Source organism: Microcebus murinus, chromosome 18 (genome assembly GCF_040939455.1).
Source record: "Microcebus murinus isolate Inina chromosome 18, M.murinus_Inina_mat1.0, whole genome shotgun sequence".
NCBI lineage: Eukaryota > Metazoa > Chordata > Mammalia > Primates > Cheirogaleidae > Microcebus > Microcebus murinus.
In genome coordinates, this window is record NC_134121.1 from 37,676,903 (window position 1) to 37,691,533 (window position 14,631).

Consider the following 14,631-nt stretch of genomic DNA (forward strand, 5'->3'; position numbering starts at 1 on the left):
CTGGGACTACAGGCATGCGCACCATGCCTGGCTAATTTTTTCTATATATTAGTTGGCCAAATAATTTCTTTCTATTTTATAGTAGAGACGGGGGTCTCGCTCTTGCTCAGGCTGGTTTCGAACTCCTGACCTCCAGCATCCACCCACCTCAGCCTCCCAGAGTGCTAGGATTACAGGTGTGAGCCACTGCGCCCGGCCTAATTTTTTCTATATATGTTAGTTAGCCAATTGATTTGTTTGTATTTTTAATAGAGACAGGGTCTCGCTCTTGCTCAGGCTGGTTTCAAACTCCTGACCTTGAGCAATCCACCTGCCTCAGCCTCCCAGAGTGCTAGGATTACAGGCATGAGCCACCACGCCTAGCCTGAATTTTATTTTAAACAAGTAAATGTGATCCATGATCACTACCAGAGACTTAAAATCAAGACATAAATATATCTCATAGCTTTCAATGTTGAACTTATAACTGAAGAAGCATACTTATGAAGAACACTTAATTATAATCTCATACTCGAGAATCAACATTTTTTCCGCTGAATTCTATGTGTATGATAATATTGCAGAAAGACAAAGTAAAGCCTTGCCCTAAATTTTCCTCCTCTTCTGACTCCCAAGAAAATAGACGCACACTTATAGATTGCCTGAGTGACAGCCCTCAGGAAGAGAAAAGAAAACAGAAACTCAGATCAAGACTTTTTCTTGTTTTCAAATGTGAGGTTAAGAAGAGAAAGGGCACTTGGGGCTCACACCTAACCAGCTGGTCCGCATTCCTATAACCCAGACATACACACAAACAATGTAAGGGTGGATGTGAAGTGCAGGTGAGAAAAGGAGACAGCACAGGCCACAAATTCAGTCCTGACACTTAGCAGTATTTTCATCTTTGTCCTTTTGCGTTTATATATTTGCTCTCGCTCAACCTCCATACTGTTTTTGTGGGTCTCTAGGCGGGTCATTCGTGGGAGACTTGTTCATGCGTGGTGGGAAGAACTTGAACTTGTAAACACCAAGTTGGGGGTATTTATCATCTGGGGAGGTGGTCGATTCCACCATTAAACCCTTGTTTATACAAGTCCTGACTTCCCTCTCTGAGTCGGGATGGAGAACTCCTGAGTCACCCGAGGCAGAGAGAAGGGACTTTTCAGAGTGTCTTCCTCCTTATATGCAGCAGCTAGATGAGCACACCGGGAAGCGATCCTTGCCTCAGCCTGCCCTAGGCTTGGGTGTGTCACTCCCCACCCGTGATGCTCTTCCCAGCCCGGCGGCGACCTCAATTATCATGGGACTTGCTCACTCCAGTGACTCCACTTCTTTCCTCCTCCACTCCTCAACCTCCCACTTACCCTCTCCGCCTGTCTTCAAGACAAGGGAGAAGAGGGTGGCTGGAACCTAGAAGTGCCACTTTCCCAAATTGGTCAGGAGTAGCAAACTCAGTATCTGGAAAAGTGCAAGATGTGGCATTACAGTTTTGCCTTTCTCCAGAATGCGTTGCACTTGCTGTTTTAGGCTATCCTTACTTTTCCCTATAGCAAGACAATTCTATCTTATTTGAGACCACCTTAAGCAGAACCTCTCGTGGTTACAGTTGCTTCCCCTTCCCCTCTGTTTCTAATTTTTCTTTAATCCGGAATTCTCAGTCAGAACTAGTTTGAGTCCCGGCTCAGCCTCTTTCCCGTTCTAGCTGCGTGACCTTGAGTGAACCACAACTTTTCTGGGCCTAGTTTCTTTGTCTGTGAAACAGGGTCCAAACGTCTACCGCGCCACGCCTGTTGTGAGGCTGAAGTGAGAAAGCTCTTTGTGAGCTGTAAAAAGCAATAGAAATGTTAGCTATGCTAATTATGGACGGCTAGTCACTCTTCCAGAACCCCTCCCTTTCCTTAGGGACCAGCCCTACAAACCCGCCTCGGTCTAACACTTCTCCCCCCTCTCTTCCCGCTGTCTCCCCCACACGCGTCCGCACCGACCGCGCGGCGCCGGATGTCGACGCCACGGCTTCCCTCCGTCGGCGCACGGTGACGCAAGCCCCGCCCCCGGCCGCGCCCGGCCTCCCGCGGCGCCCCGCCCCTTCGGGCCGACGCGGCGCCGGGCCCGCCCCGCGGATGACGTGCGGCGCGCGCGGCCGGGCCGCCCCGGCAGTTGGTGCAGCGGCGGTTGGGGTGAGGGCGCACACCCCACCCCTCCCCTTCTCCGGCCCCGGCCCCGGCCCCGGCCCCGGCCCCGGCCCCCGCCCCGCCGGGCCCAGCCCCAGCGCCAGCCCGGCCCGTCCCGAGCGGGCCCGTGCCGCCCCTCAGCCGGCGACGCCCCGGGCCGCCCGCCTGCCTGCCACCATGGAGCTGGAGGACGGTGTGGTGTACCAGGAGGAGCCCGGCGGCTCCGGGGCCGTGATGTCGGAGCGGGTGTCCGGCCTGGCCGGCTCTATCTACCGCGAGTTCGAGCGGCTCATCGGGCGCTATGACGAGGAGGTGGTCAAGGAGCTGATGCCACTGGTGGTGGCCGTGCTGGAGAACCTGGACTCGGTGTTCGCGCAGGACCAGGAGCACCAGGTGGAGCTGGAGCTGCTGCGGGACGACAACGAGCAGCTCATCACCCAGTACGAGCGGGAGAAGGCGCTGCGCAAGCACGCCGAGGAGGTGAGGGCCGGCGGGCAGGGCGGGGGCCGCGGGATCCGGCCCGAGGGCGGCGGGCGGCCGGGGCCGGGGGTCGCGGCCCGGCTGGGGACTGGAGGCGCACCGGGCCTCCTGGAGGGCGGGCCTGAGGCCGAGGCCCCCCGAGACCGAGCCCGACGGCCTCGAGGTATCCCGGGACCCAGGCCGGCGTTGGGAGCCAAGGCAGGCCAGTGAGTGTCCGGGAGAGGGAGCGAGATGGGGAGGCAAGGCCCAGGCAGGAAGCGACAGCCTGGCATGAGGGCACCTGGGGTTGGCCAAGGGCGGAGATTTTAGGGTGTCTGGTTGCTTGTTGTTCAGGGAAGTTTCCGACCACCGTAGGATAGTCAGATGGCGGCTCAAACTTTTATCCTTGGGGAGGGGGACACTTCTGTCCTGGATATGTAACTTCCGCTGGTTCCAGTACCTTTCCTGGGGGTTGCTGCTGCTTTGGGAAGTTAGAGATCTCCCTCTTTCGGTCAGTTTTTTCTTGACGTTTTAATCCTGTCGAGAAAGAGGTCTTATTTTCTGTTCTATGTGCCTTGGTTGACACTTTGTCAACACTTAGAGGTTGTATAGCAGTGCTCAATAAATACATAGAGTATACAGTTTTATTTTATTGGTATCCCACGCCAAAGCATACCTCCGTATCAGGTGGTAACCTTGGACAGTTCCCTTCAAAAGCCCTTTATTTATGAAATGTGCTGGGAGGGGCGGGGTTGAGGCGGTATAGGTAGGTGACTGTTGGCAACACTTTTCCCCTCTTGAGTTTTCTTCTCAGACTGCATTTGACAGGTGTACTTGCCGGGCTGTTAACTCTAACACCTGAGCAGTGACCTGGGTGTGTGCTCACCTAGAGTCTGTGACCCTTTTGGAGTTCTGAGGTACAAGTGACAGGTCTTTGGCTTCTTGAGAACGTCAAGGATTTTAACTTTCAGCCTGCATTGGCGTTATTTCTGTGGAACTTGTCTAAGGCGGGAGAAGTGTTGTTTGTTTTTGTTTCCTGAGCACCTACCACACCTGGCTAAATACATGGTGATTGAAGCAGGCTAAATAACTAATTATTGAAGGAATTACATGTTATTTTTCAAAAATACTTGGAAAATTTTAGGATGTGAGATTTGTTTAGTAGTTTGTTTCCTAACACTAAATAGTAACACTATTTAAACTATGTTTTGTTTTGTCACATGTACCTTTGCACCTGGTTAAACAGTTTTTTCTTTTTTTTTAAAGCTTGAGTATAGTGATGATTTTTAGTTCTGATTTTGTGATCCAGTTTTCTCAAAGAAATGCCATTGAATATGCCAAACAGAATTGACTTTATTTCAAGAGTATTTCCTTTCATATAGGGAAGGAAGAGTTGAAAAATAAAGTAATGATGGGATCACAATTTCCACTAGTTTATTAGTGCTGTTTATAGAACACAGGTCCAGTGCTATTTCTGAGGTGGCTTGCTGCTTCTTGGTGTGCATACGGGCCCTTGGCAGTGTGTCGATATATATGGAAGAGACTGGGGAATTAACCCCATATACACACAGGTGAAGAGCAGGCACAGCACAACCTCAGGTAAAAGAAATGCTCCCTCCTGTCAGTCCTTGTAGACACAGGCAAAATGCCAAGGTCACACGTGTCGAGAAAACCATCTGCTACAGGTTGCAGAGTCAGAAAATAAAACTGACCAAGTGCTCGACTCTGGGTTTTATATTAGTTTAAATAAATGACTTTTAAAAAATAGGTTATCCAGTGAATTTCTTTGTAGTTTATACTTTTCAGTCCCATGTATAACTTCTCCATAGTGAAACCTTTGGGCAAAGGGCCGTGACCTGAGCACAGAGAACACTAGTGAAATGCTAGATGAGCCAGCTCCCAGGCCACAAACATAAAACCACCTCATTATCAGTCTTCAAGTAAGATCGTAAATCAAGTTTTGCCTAGTACCCAGAAATTCAGTCTCTCTTGGGCCAGTATGTGGAATGAATTCTGTGTTTAATTTTCTGTGAGTGCTTCGTGCCTTTAATATAGAGTCTAACAGTCTGTTATTACAGCAGAAGTGCCTCAGGATGGGAGTTGCTCTGAACCTACTCTTGTTCGGGTGGGGAGAACTGACTGATTTAAAAAAAAAAAAAAAAAAGTGCCTTCAGTATTTACAGCAAAAGTAGTTTGAAAGCATGGAAATTATCCATCACCAGAGAGTGTAAAGTACCTGCTGAGCACCTTTGTGGAAATTTAGGAGGCTATATAAATGGTGAGAATGTTTTAGGAACAGTGTGAGGTGTGATAATTTCTGGCTTGCAGGAATTCTCAGCAAGGAGTTAGAAATTTAATCTTTTTTATAATGATAGGACTTAATTTGAATATCTTTGTCTTTTTCTTTGCTTTTATTTGCATTTCTTTTGTGGAGTTAGTTTTTTGCTGTTTTGGTGATTACTTAACAGCCTTTAAGCAGGGCTGATTATTGATAGATTTGAATCAGTTTCAAATAATAATCAAGAATCTGTCATCTTATCCCCTTTGGGCTCTCTGTGACATTTTTCCATTTCTTAACCAAGACCTGTCCTTCTCCTCACCCATACTGCTCTTTTTTTTTCTTTTTCTTTTTTTTTTTTGAGGCAGAATGTCACTCTGTCGCCTGGGCTAGAGTGCTGTGGCATCAGCCTAGCTCACAGCAACCTCAAACTCCTGGGCTCAGGTGATCCTCCTGCCTCAGCCTCCCAGGTAGCTGGGACTACAGGCGTGCACCACCATGCCCAGCTAATTTTTTCTGTATATATATATTTTTTTTTTGAGACAGAGTCTCACTTTGTTGCCCAGGCTAGAGTGAGTGCCGTGGCGTCAGCCTGGCTCACAGCAACCTCAATCTCCTGGGCTCAGCGATCCTACTGCCTCAGCCTCCTGAGTAGCTGGGACTACAGGCATGCGCCACCATGCCCGGCTAATTTTTTGTATATATATTTTTAGTTGGTCAATTAGTTTCTTTCTATTTTTTTTTGGTAGAGACGGGGTCTCGCTCAGGCTGGTTTTGAACTCCTGACCTTGAGCGATCCACCCGCCTCGGCCTCCCAAAGTGCTAGGATTACAGGCGTGAGCCACCGCGCCCGGCCTGTATATATTTTTAGTTTGCCAATTAATTGCTTTCTATTTTTAGTAGAGACAGGGTCTCGCTCTTGCTCAGGCTGGTTTTGAACTCCTGACCTCGAGCAATCCGCCTGCCTGGGCCTCCCAGAGTGCTAGGATTACAGGCATGAGCCACCTTGCCTGGCCTCTTTCTATTTTTAGTAGAGATGTGGTCTCATTCTTGCTCAGGCTAGTTTCGAACTCCTGACCTTGAGTGATCCGTCTGCCTTGGCCTCCCAAAGTGCTAGGATTACAGGCGTGAGCCACCGCTCCTGGCCTTCAGACTCATTTTATTAATGAATCCCCTCTGTGGTAAGTGTTCAGTGGTTTTTGAAAACCAGTGTCTTGTGGTTTCTTCAGTGGAACTAACAGTTTTTGGCCCAAGCATTGACTCAGGTGCTGACTTAATTTCTCTATTGGTTCAGTTAGAGAAAGGGTCATTGGAATAAAGATCTTAATTTATTCATTCAAATCTAAGTTTTAGAATGCTCAGAAGATATTCTAGTGCTTCATTGATCTCTGTATTACCTACATTATTTTGTACATGAAACCAATTCATCTAAAAATATACTTTAGTCTAGGCGCAGCACCCCATGCCTATAATCCTAACACTTTGGGAGGCCAAGGCGGGGAGGATTGCTTGAGGCCAGGAGTTTGAGACCAGCCTGGGTAACATAGTGAGAACCCTGTCTCTTAAAAAAAAAAAACAAACAAACTCACAAGAGACAATACAATACTGGTTATAGTACCTAACTGGATCTGGTTCGTCTAATCAAAGGGTAGATGAAAGACTACTTGATAGATTGCTGGAGTATGTGCAGTAGGTTACACATCTAATTCTGTGTTGAAGAGACTAGAAGATTCCCGCTTTGGAATTCTTAGTTACCCTTTAACTGCATGTTGCATACTTAAATCATACCAAAGCTTTGGTTCCCAGGAGAACTGGTGTTAGAGCCTAGCCAAGTGTGTTCTGTTGACTAATGGCTGAGTTATTTTAAAACACCTTTTTTGCTCTGCTCAGCACTAATAATGAATACAGCTGTTACCTGAATAAATTATTAGGTTGAAATCAGAAAATTCAACAAAGACCCAGTTTGATAATTTATGTAATGTGTGTATTCAAAAAGCTGATATTTAGCAAGTTATGTATATAAATTCTATTTTACATTTTGAAATCTTGGCCAGTGATATTTAGTTATTGATTTAAATACAGTACTACATTTTATTTATGTATGTATGAATGAATGACTGAATGAGGCAGTCTCACTCTGTTGCCCAGGCTAGAGTGCCATGGTGTCAGCCTACCTCACAGCAACCTCAAACTCCTGGGCTCAAGCAATCCTCCTGTCTCAGCCTCCTGAGTAGCTGGGACTACAGGCATGCGCCACCATGCCCGGCTTATTTTTTCTATTTTTTAGTAGAGACAGGTCTCTTGCTCAGGCCAGGCTGATCTCAAACTCCTGAGCTCAAGTGATCTCCCTGCCTTGGCCTCCCAGAATGCTAAGATTACAGGCATGTGCCACCGTGCTGGCCTTCATTTTATTTTCTTAGGAATTCCAGTGTTTAATAGTTGGCATAATGAGCAGATCCAAAAATGTTTGAACTGAGCCATGGGAATTTACATATCAATCAATGCAATGAAGAAATGCTGAAGTTGATGGCGTTAGGAACTTTAAAATACTAATTTTTTAAGGTTAGTAAACTTTTTCAGCAAATCCTCCCCCACCCGCAGCCCAGCTCCAAGAAATTACGTTAGGAAAATTTTCAAACATACAGAAAAATTAAATGAACATTTGTTATCTGTATGCACATGTTTAGATTCAATAGTTTTATTTATTTATCTGTATAGATACATGTGTGGATGTGAGTATACACACAGGCACATATACATACATACACATTTTTAATTGCTAAACCATTTGAAAGTGAATTGCAGACATCATGACACTTCACCTCTCAGTACTTAATACACTTATTTCCTAAAAAATGAGAATATTCTCCAATATATGCACAATATTATTTATATTCAAGAACTTTTTCTTTTTTATTAATATTTTTTTCTTCTAGATTTGAGAACATTTTCTAATATTACATTCAGTTTATTTATTAATTTATTGATTGAGATAGAGTCTTCCCATGTTCCCCGGCCTGGATTGGACCTACGGGTGCATGCCACTGTGTCCAGCTTCCATTTGAATTAATTTTTAAGTGCATAGTATGTGTCAATTATTGTAGAAATAAATAGGTTGTTAATATTTTTATAATGAATTAATGTAACTCATCTGGAAAGGAGAAAATGATTGGTTGCACTTTAGTTACTTTTCTGTAAGAAATTTCTTCTCTTTTTTTGAGACAGACTCTCACTCTGTTGCCCTGGGGTAGAGTGTCATGGCATTAGCCTACCTCAGAGTAGCCTCAAATTCCTGGACTCAAAAGATCCTCCTGCCTCAGTCTCCCAAGTAGCTGGGACTACAGGCATGCACCACCACGCCTGGCTAATTTTTTCTGTGTTTAGTTGTTGGGCTAATTTCTTTCTATTTTTAGTAGAGACGGAGTCTCACTCTTGCTCAGGCTGGTCTCGAACTCTTGAGCTCAAGCCATCCTCCCTAGCATCCTTCCAGAATGCTAGGATTATAGGTGTGAACCCCCACGACCGGCCCAAGAAATTTCAATTTAATTCCATGAGCAAGGTGTTAGTTTAAAAAAAATTTTAATTGGAGATCTACAAAACTGAATTAAAATCGGTTAGTTTTGTTTTAAAATTATAGCATAAAAAATATCAAGGATTTTTTCCTCCCCTTTGAAACTTTGAGATGCAGAAATTGAGAAACTGACTCTACATTTAACTTTTTTTTTTTTTTTTACTTTACTATTATCATGTATTTCCAAGATACCTTGTTCCTTTTTTTTGAGACAGAGTCTCACTCTGTCGCCTGGGCTAGAATGCTATGGCATCAGGCTTGCTCACAGCAACCTCAAACTCCTGGCCTCAGCGATGCTACTGCCTCTGCCTCCTGAGTAGCTGGGACTACAGGAATGTGCCACTACGCCTGGCCAATTTTTTATGTATATATTTTTAGTTGTCCAGCTAATTTCTTTCTATATTTTTAATAGAAACGGGGTCGCTCTTGCTCAGGCTGGTCTCGAACTCCTGAGATCAAAGGATCCGCCTGCCTTGGCCTTCCAGAGTGCTAGGATTACAGGTGTGAGCCACCATGCCTGGTGGATATCTTGTTTATGACTGCTTGCTTCTGTAGTAGGGTAATAGAGCCTGATAATTTTTTTTTTTTTACTTCTAATTTGAAGGGCTGTTGATAAGTTCCCTCCAGGGAATAGGCCTAGAATTTTTGTGATTCTGGATTCTATTATTGCCCTTTAAAATGTATTTTCGCTTATTTTTCCTGCAGTTTTTTTTAAGGGCTAAAAAGAGAATTCCATCATCTTTTAGTTCTATCTTATCCTATTCCTATAGGTAGATAGAAAAATAAATAGACACATAGATGCTCAGAAAGAACAGATATTTATTGAAATAGGCACAGTTCTTGGTTCTTGGGATATAGCCACAGACAAAAGACAGGGAAGATAGATAGCCTTCGACTTTTTGGAGTTTGTATTGTAATAAAGAGTAAACAAATCAGTTAATTACTGATTGTGATAGATGCCATGCAGGAAATCAGCAGGGTGATGGGACAAAGAGTAAAGAGGCAAGCACTTTAGATGGAACAAACAAGTTTATAAAAGGTTTAATCTGCCCATGCAGCAAATAATCTTTTACGATAATTATTTAGATTTGAAACTTTAGGTGTATAAATTCAGAGTATCTCCTACTCATTATTCTTGAAAATTCAAAAAAGTAAGTTTTCATAAATGTATTTCTTCTGTTTTCCATCATATTTCTTCTCATACTTCTCAGCAACATTTGACTCTTTTGGCCACTCCTTCCTTTGAGAAACATTATACTTAGGTTGTGCAACTTTGAAATCTCTTGATTTTCCTCTTATCTATCTGACCATTGTGTGGATTCCTGTTATTCATGTTAGTGTTGGTGTTCCTTGGTATTCCTTCTAAGATCCTCTTTAGTTTTCACTCTACATACTGCCTTGCTGGTATTATCCATTCCCATGGGTTCAGTTACCATTTGTTGATTATTTCAAAATGTATATCTCATTCATTTAACATATTTATACTGAGTGCAAACTATGTGCCTGGTTCTGTGCCCATTGGGGAAACTGGTGAATAAAATAGACAAGATCCTTCTTTTATGGAACTTACAACCTATTAAGAATTTTTTTTTTGAGACAGAGTCTCACTCTGTTGCCCAGGCTAGAGTGAGTGCCGTAGCGTCAGCCTAGCTCACAGCAATCTCAGACTCCTGGGCTCAAGCGATCTTTCTGCGTCAGCCTGTAGCTGGGACTACAGGCATGTGCCACCATGCCCAGCTAATTTTTTCTGTATATTTTTAGTTGTCCAGCAAATTTCTTTTTTTTTTTAGTAGAGATGGGATCTCGCTCTTGCTCAGGCAGGCTGGTTTTGAACTCCTGAGCTCAAATGATCCACCGGCCTTGGCCTCCCAGAGTGCTAGGATTACAGGCTTGAGCCACTGCACCCACCCCCTATTAAGCATTTTAAGGCTGGCTCGCTGGCGCGCGCTCTCTCTCTCTCTCTCTCTCTCTCTCTCTCTCTCTCTCTCTCTCTCTCTCTCTCTCTCTCTCTCTCTCTCTCCCTCTCTCTCCCTCCCTCCCTCCCTCTCTCCCTCTCTCTCTCTCTCTCTCTCTCTCTCTCTCTCTCTCTCTCTCTCTCTCTCTCTCTCTCTCTCCCTCCCTCCCTCCCTCCCTCCCTCCCTCCCTCCCTCCCTCTCTCTCTCTCTCTCTCTCTCTCTCTCTCTCTCTCTCTCTCTCTCTCTCTCTCCATCCATATTATCATTGTGTTACCTATCCTCGTAAAGGATATCACCATCTACCTCCCTGGAAATCTAGTTACCATCCCTAACTCTTCTCTCTCCCACACCTCCATTGCTACCTTCTTTTGTTTTTAACTTTTAGATATCTCTGAAATCTCTTTACTTCTTTCCAAATCCATTTCTACTACTCTTGTACAGACCACCATCGTCTCTCACTGTGAACACAAACTCCAAAGGGCTGGAACTTTGTCTCATTCACCACCGTATCCCAGTAGCTGGCACATAAGAAGTGCCAAGTGACTATTTCTGAATCCATGAATGGACAACTAAAACTGTCCCATAATTGATCTTTATTCATCTCTCAGGTTTCAATTCTGGAATGCCTTTTGTAATCACCCAAGTATGGATTATACACATCTTATATCTACCTGCAGTGTATTGTCTTCCTCTCATAGCACTTCCAAACTAACCTACTGCTTTTATTCCCTCACCATACTACTAGGATGCCGTAGGTAATTAATAGATTTTTCTTGGTTGGGTGGATGAATATGCTAAAGGTCAAATTACTAAGCCTAGCCATTTAAAGTTCTCTTTGTGAATTCAAATTATTGTTCTTCTGTTGATGCCAAGTTATGCTAAAACTTCCAAAAAGTTTTCAATAAGTCCTTTGACTTGCATATACAGAAAAAACATGACTTATACGGGGTATAATTATTTCAGATACTTTACCTACATTGTCTTATACATAGTATTCTACAAATATTTATGCATTTTAAAAACAGTATATTAAGATTATTGGAATTACTGTCAGTATTGTAGGAATTCTGCATTTGCAAAGGTTGGGCTATGTGATCAAGTCCTTTGTGTACCATGGTTCTCTGATTATTTTGAACTTAGTAGTGGTTCTCTGTTGTATTTTTATTCAACTTAGCCACAAATATTTATTTCTGAGTTACTGGCTGAGAAATAAGTTGGTCTGTGTGAATAAATTTTCTACGCAAATGAAGATTAAGAGCCAAAACTTAATTTTAACTATTTGCATAAAATCTTACATTAGACATTTCTAATTAGAATTTATCAGTTCCCTACAAAATCAAGTAAAATAATTAGTAAAACAACATTTATTTCTGAAGAAAACATTTGTTCTGAAGAAGAATAAACATTTATTTGAGGGGCATTAAAATCTATTAATATATTGGCTGAAAACTTCTGCTAGGTTTTTATGGTATACATCTATTTCTAATTTTAATTATCAGATTTTCAGTTTGAATTTTCTTTTAGTTACCTGTTGTTTTAGCCTTTTTTTTTTTTTTATGGCTATCTATTCAAAAACAAACACCTTTTAAAAAGTTAAACAAGTGTAGAATCAAACCAGTCTTTTGTAAAACCAGAAGAGTTAAGTTTTTAAAAAGATAATTGTCTATGGTGCTACTATGGAAATAGTCTACTTAAACTTGTTTGATGTGATTTGGGAAACATTTGACAGAAATTACCCACTCATTTGTGACTCTGTTTAGTTGTAACTCTCTAAAGAATGCTTTTATTTTGGGATAGGAATTCAGTCAGTAATTTGCTCAGTTTTCATTAAACTAGCTGAGAGCCAGGAATTGAACCAGGATTTCTGAACAGCTGAAATAAATGTTCTAAGCTCCGTGCATTAAAGTTCATGATCTTGACTTACTGAAGAAACATTTAAAGGCAAAATACTTATTTACCCTTATTTTAGATAAAATAGTTTCTTAGCCCTTAATAGGTTATAAATAGCAAATTAAGGAGGGATAAGTACTTATCTCTATTGATAAATATTAGACATAAAGACACATATAAGTACTTATCTCTAATAGTTGACAGCTGTCTCTGAAAAAGGATATCGAAAGTTACAGAAAGTAGTATATATAGTGCAGTGGCCAAGGACAATGTATTCAGCTGGCCTTAGTTCAAAATCCTGGCTCTTTTACTCTTTGACTATGTAATCGAGTTTCTTCATCTGTAAATAGGGAATAATACTATAATACAGGTTTGGTATCCCATATCTGAAATACTTGGGATCAGAAGTGTTTCGGATTTTGAATTTTTTAGATTTTGGAATATTTGCATACATAATGAGATATCTTGGGGATGGACCCATGTCTAAACTTGAAAATTATTTATGTTTTGTTTCATATACACATTATGCACATAGCTTGAAGGTAATTATATATATATATATATATATTTTTTTTTTTTTTTTTTTTTTTTTTTGAGACAGAATCTCACTTTGTTGCCCCAGCTAGAGTGCTGTGGCATCAGACTAGCTCACAGCAACCTCAAACTCCTGGGCTCAAGTGATCCTTCTGCCTCAGCCTCCCAAGTAGCTGGGACTACAGGCATGCGCCACCATGCCCGGCTAATTTTTTCTATATAATTTTAGTTGGCCAATTGATTTGTTTGTATTTTTAGTAGAGACAGGGTCTCGCTCTTGCTCACACTGGTTTTGAACTCCTGACCTTGAGCGATCCACCTGCCTCAGCCTCCCAGAGTGCTGGGATTACAGGTGTGAGCCACCGTGCCTGGCCTTAATATTTTTAATAATTTTTTGCATAAAACAAAGTTTGTGTACGTGAGGTTAGTTAGATGTGGAGTTTTCCACTTGTGATACCATGTCCATGCTCAAAAAGTTTTAGATTTTGGAGCATTTTGGATTTCAAATTTTTGGATTAGGGATCTTCAATCTGTAGTGATAATCTCATAGGGTTATTGTAAGGATTAAACAAGAAAAATCAGTTTTTAAAAGCTCCAGGCATTTAGTTAATAGTTACTAAATGTTTCTTATATATCTGATATCTATCTACCTACTTATCTGTCCCATTTATTCACTTATAAAGCAGATGTTGATTAAATGTTTTGTGCCCAGAGTGTGGGGTCAAGAATGAATAGTCTAGGGTACTGCCTTTGAGTTTATGGTCTACTGGGGTGGCTGATATAAATAATAATTAGGGCCAGGCTCAGTGGCTCACCTCTGTAATCTCAGCACTTTGGGATGCTGAGGTGGGAGGATTGCTTGAGGCCAGGAGTTTGAGACCAGCCTGAACAACATAATAAGACCCCATTTACACACACACACACACACACACACACACACACGAAAAATTAGCCTGATGTGGTTGTGTGCACCTGTAGTCCCAGCTACTTGTGAGGTTGAGGCAAGAGTATTGCTTGAACCCAGGAATTTGAGGTTGCAGCGATCTATGATGATGCTGCTACACTCTAGCCAGGGAAATAGCGTGAGACCCTGTCTCAAGACAAACAAACAAACAAAACAACCACAACAATCTTATGTAATTGTTCTAAACAAGTACTGTATGTTTTGCAAGGTGCTAAGTGGCTAACTCGACCTGAGGGATGGCTTCTAAGAGAAGGGGTGACATTTAACTGGGTCATGTGTCACAGGCAAAGTATGAGAGATTTGAAAATGTGTGTTGTATTCAGAGAATTACAAAAACATGACATTTAATTTTTCAATATATTTAAGTAGCAAGTATTGGTTTTCCATATGTTCTTTCTTTATTTTTTTAAGACAGAGTCTCACTCTGTTGCCCTGGCTAAAGTGCTGTGGCTGTCAGCCTAGCTTACAGCAACCTCATACTCCTGGGTTCAAGCAATCCTACTGCCTCAGCCTCCCGAGTAGCTGGGATTACAGGCATGCGCCACCATGCCCAGCTAATTTTTTCTATATATTTTTAGTTGTCCAGCTAATTTCTTTCTATTTTTAGTAGAGATGGGGTCTTGCTCTTCCTCAGGCTGTTTGTGAACTCCTGACCTTGAGCGATCCTCCCGCCTCAACCTCCTAGAGTGTTAGGATTACAGGCGTGAGCCACTGCGCCCGACCATTAATCCATATGTTCTTTAAAAAAATATGGTAGTTCTGTGACATGCGGGAGTGGCAAGATTTGAGGTTGAATCCATAATCAGGGGCCAGAGAGTAAAGGTCTGTGT

At 42.5% G+C, this 14,631-nt stretch overlaps 1 protein-coding gene across 4 annotated transcripts in view; it reads left to right on the top strand.

The window, feature by feature from the left end:
- Positions 1-2,151: 2,151 nt before the first annotated feature.
- The window catches only part of SPAG9 (sperm associated antigen 9), a 140,806-nt gene continuing 128,326 nt past the window's right edge, over positions 2,152-14,631 (top strand). For 3 of the 4 annotated variants that reach the window (XM_075994460.1, XM_012789801.2, XM_012789804.2), the window contains exon 1: positions 2,153-2,630. In XM_075994460.1, the coding sequence (XP_075850575.1) occupies positions 2,328-2,630 (303 nt within the window). In that variant the 5' untranslated portion in view covers positions 2,153-2,327. Of the gene's footprint in view, positions 2,631-14,631 lie in introns of all 4 variants that reach the window. The other variant, XM_075994459.1, reaches the window with a different exon arrangement.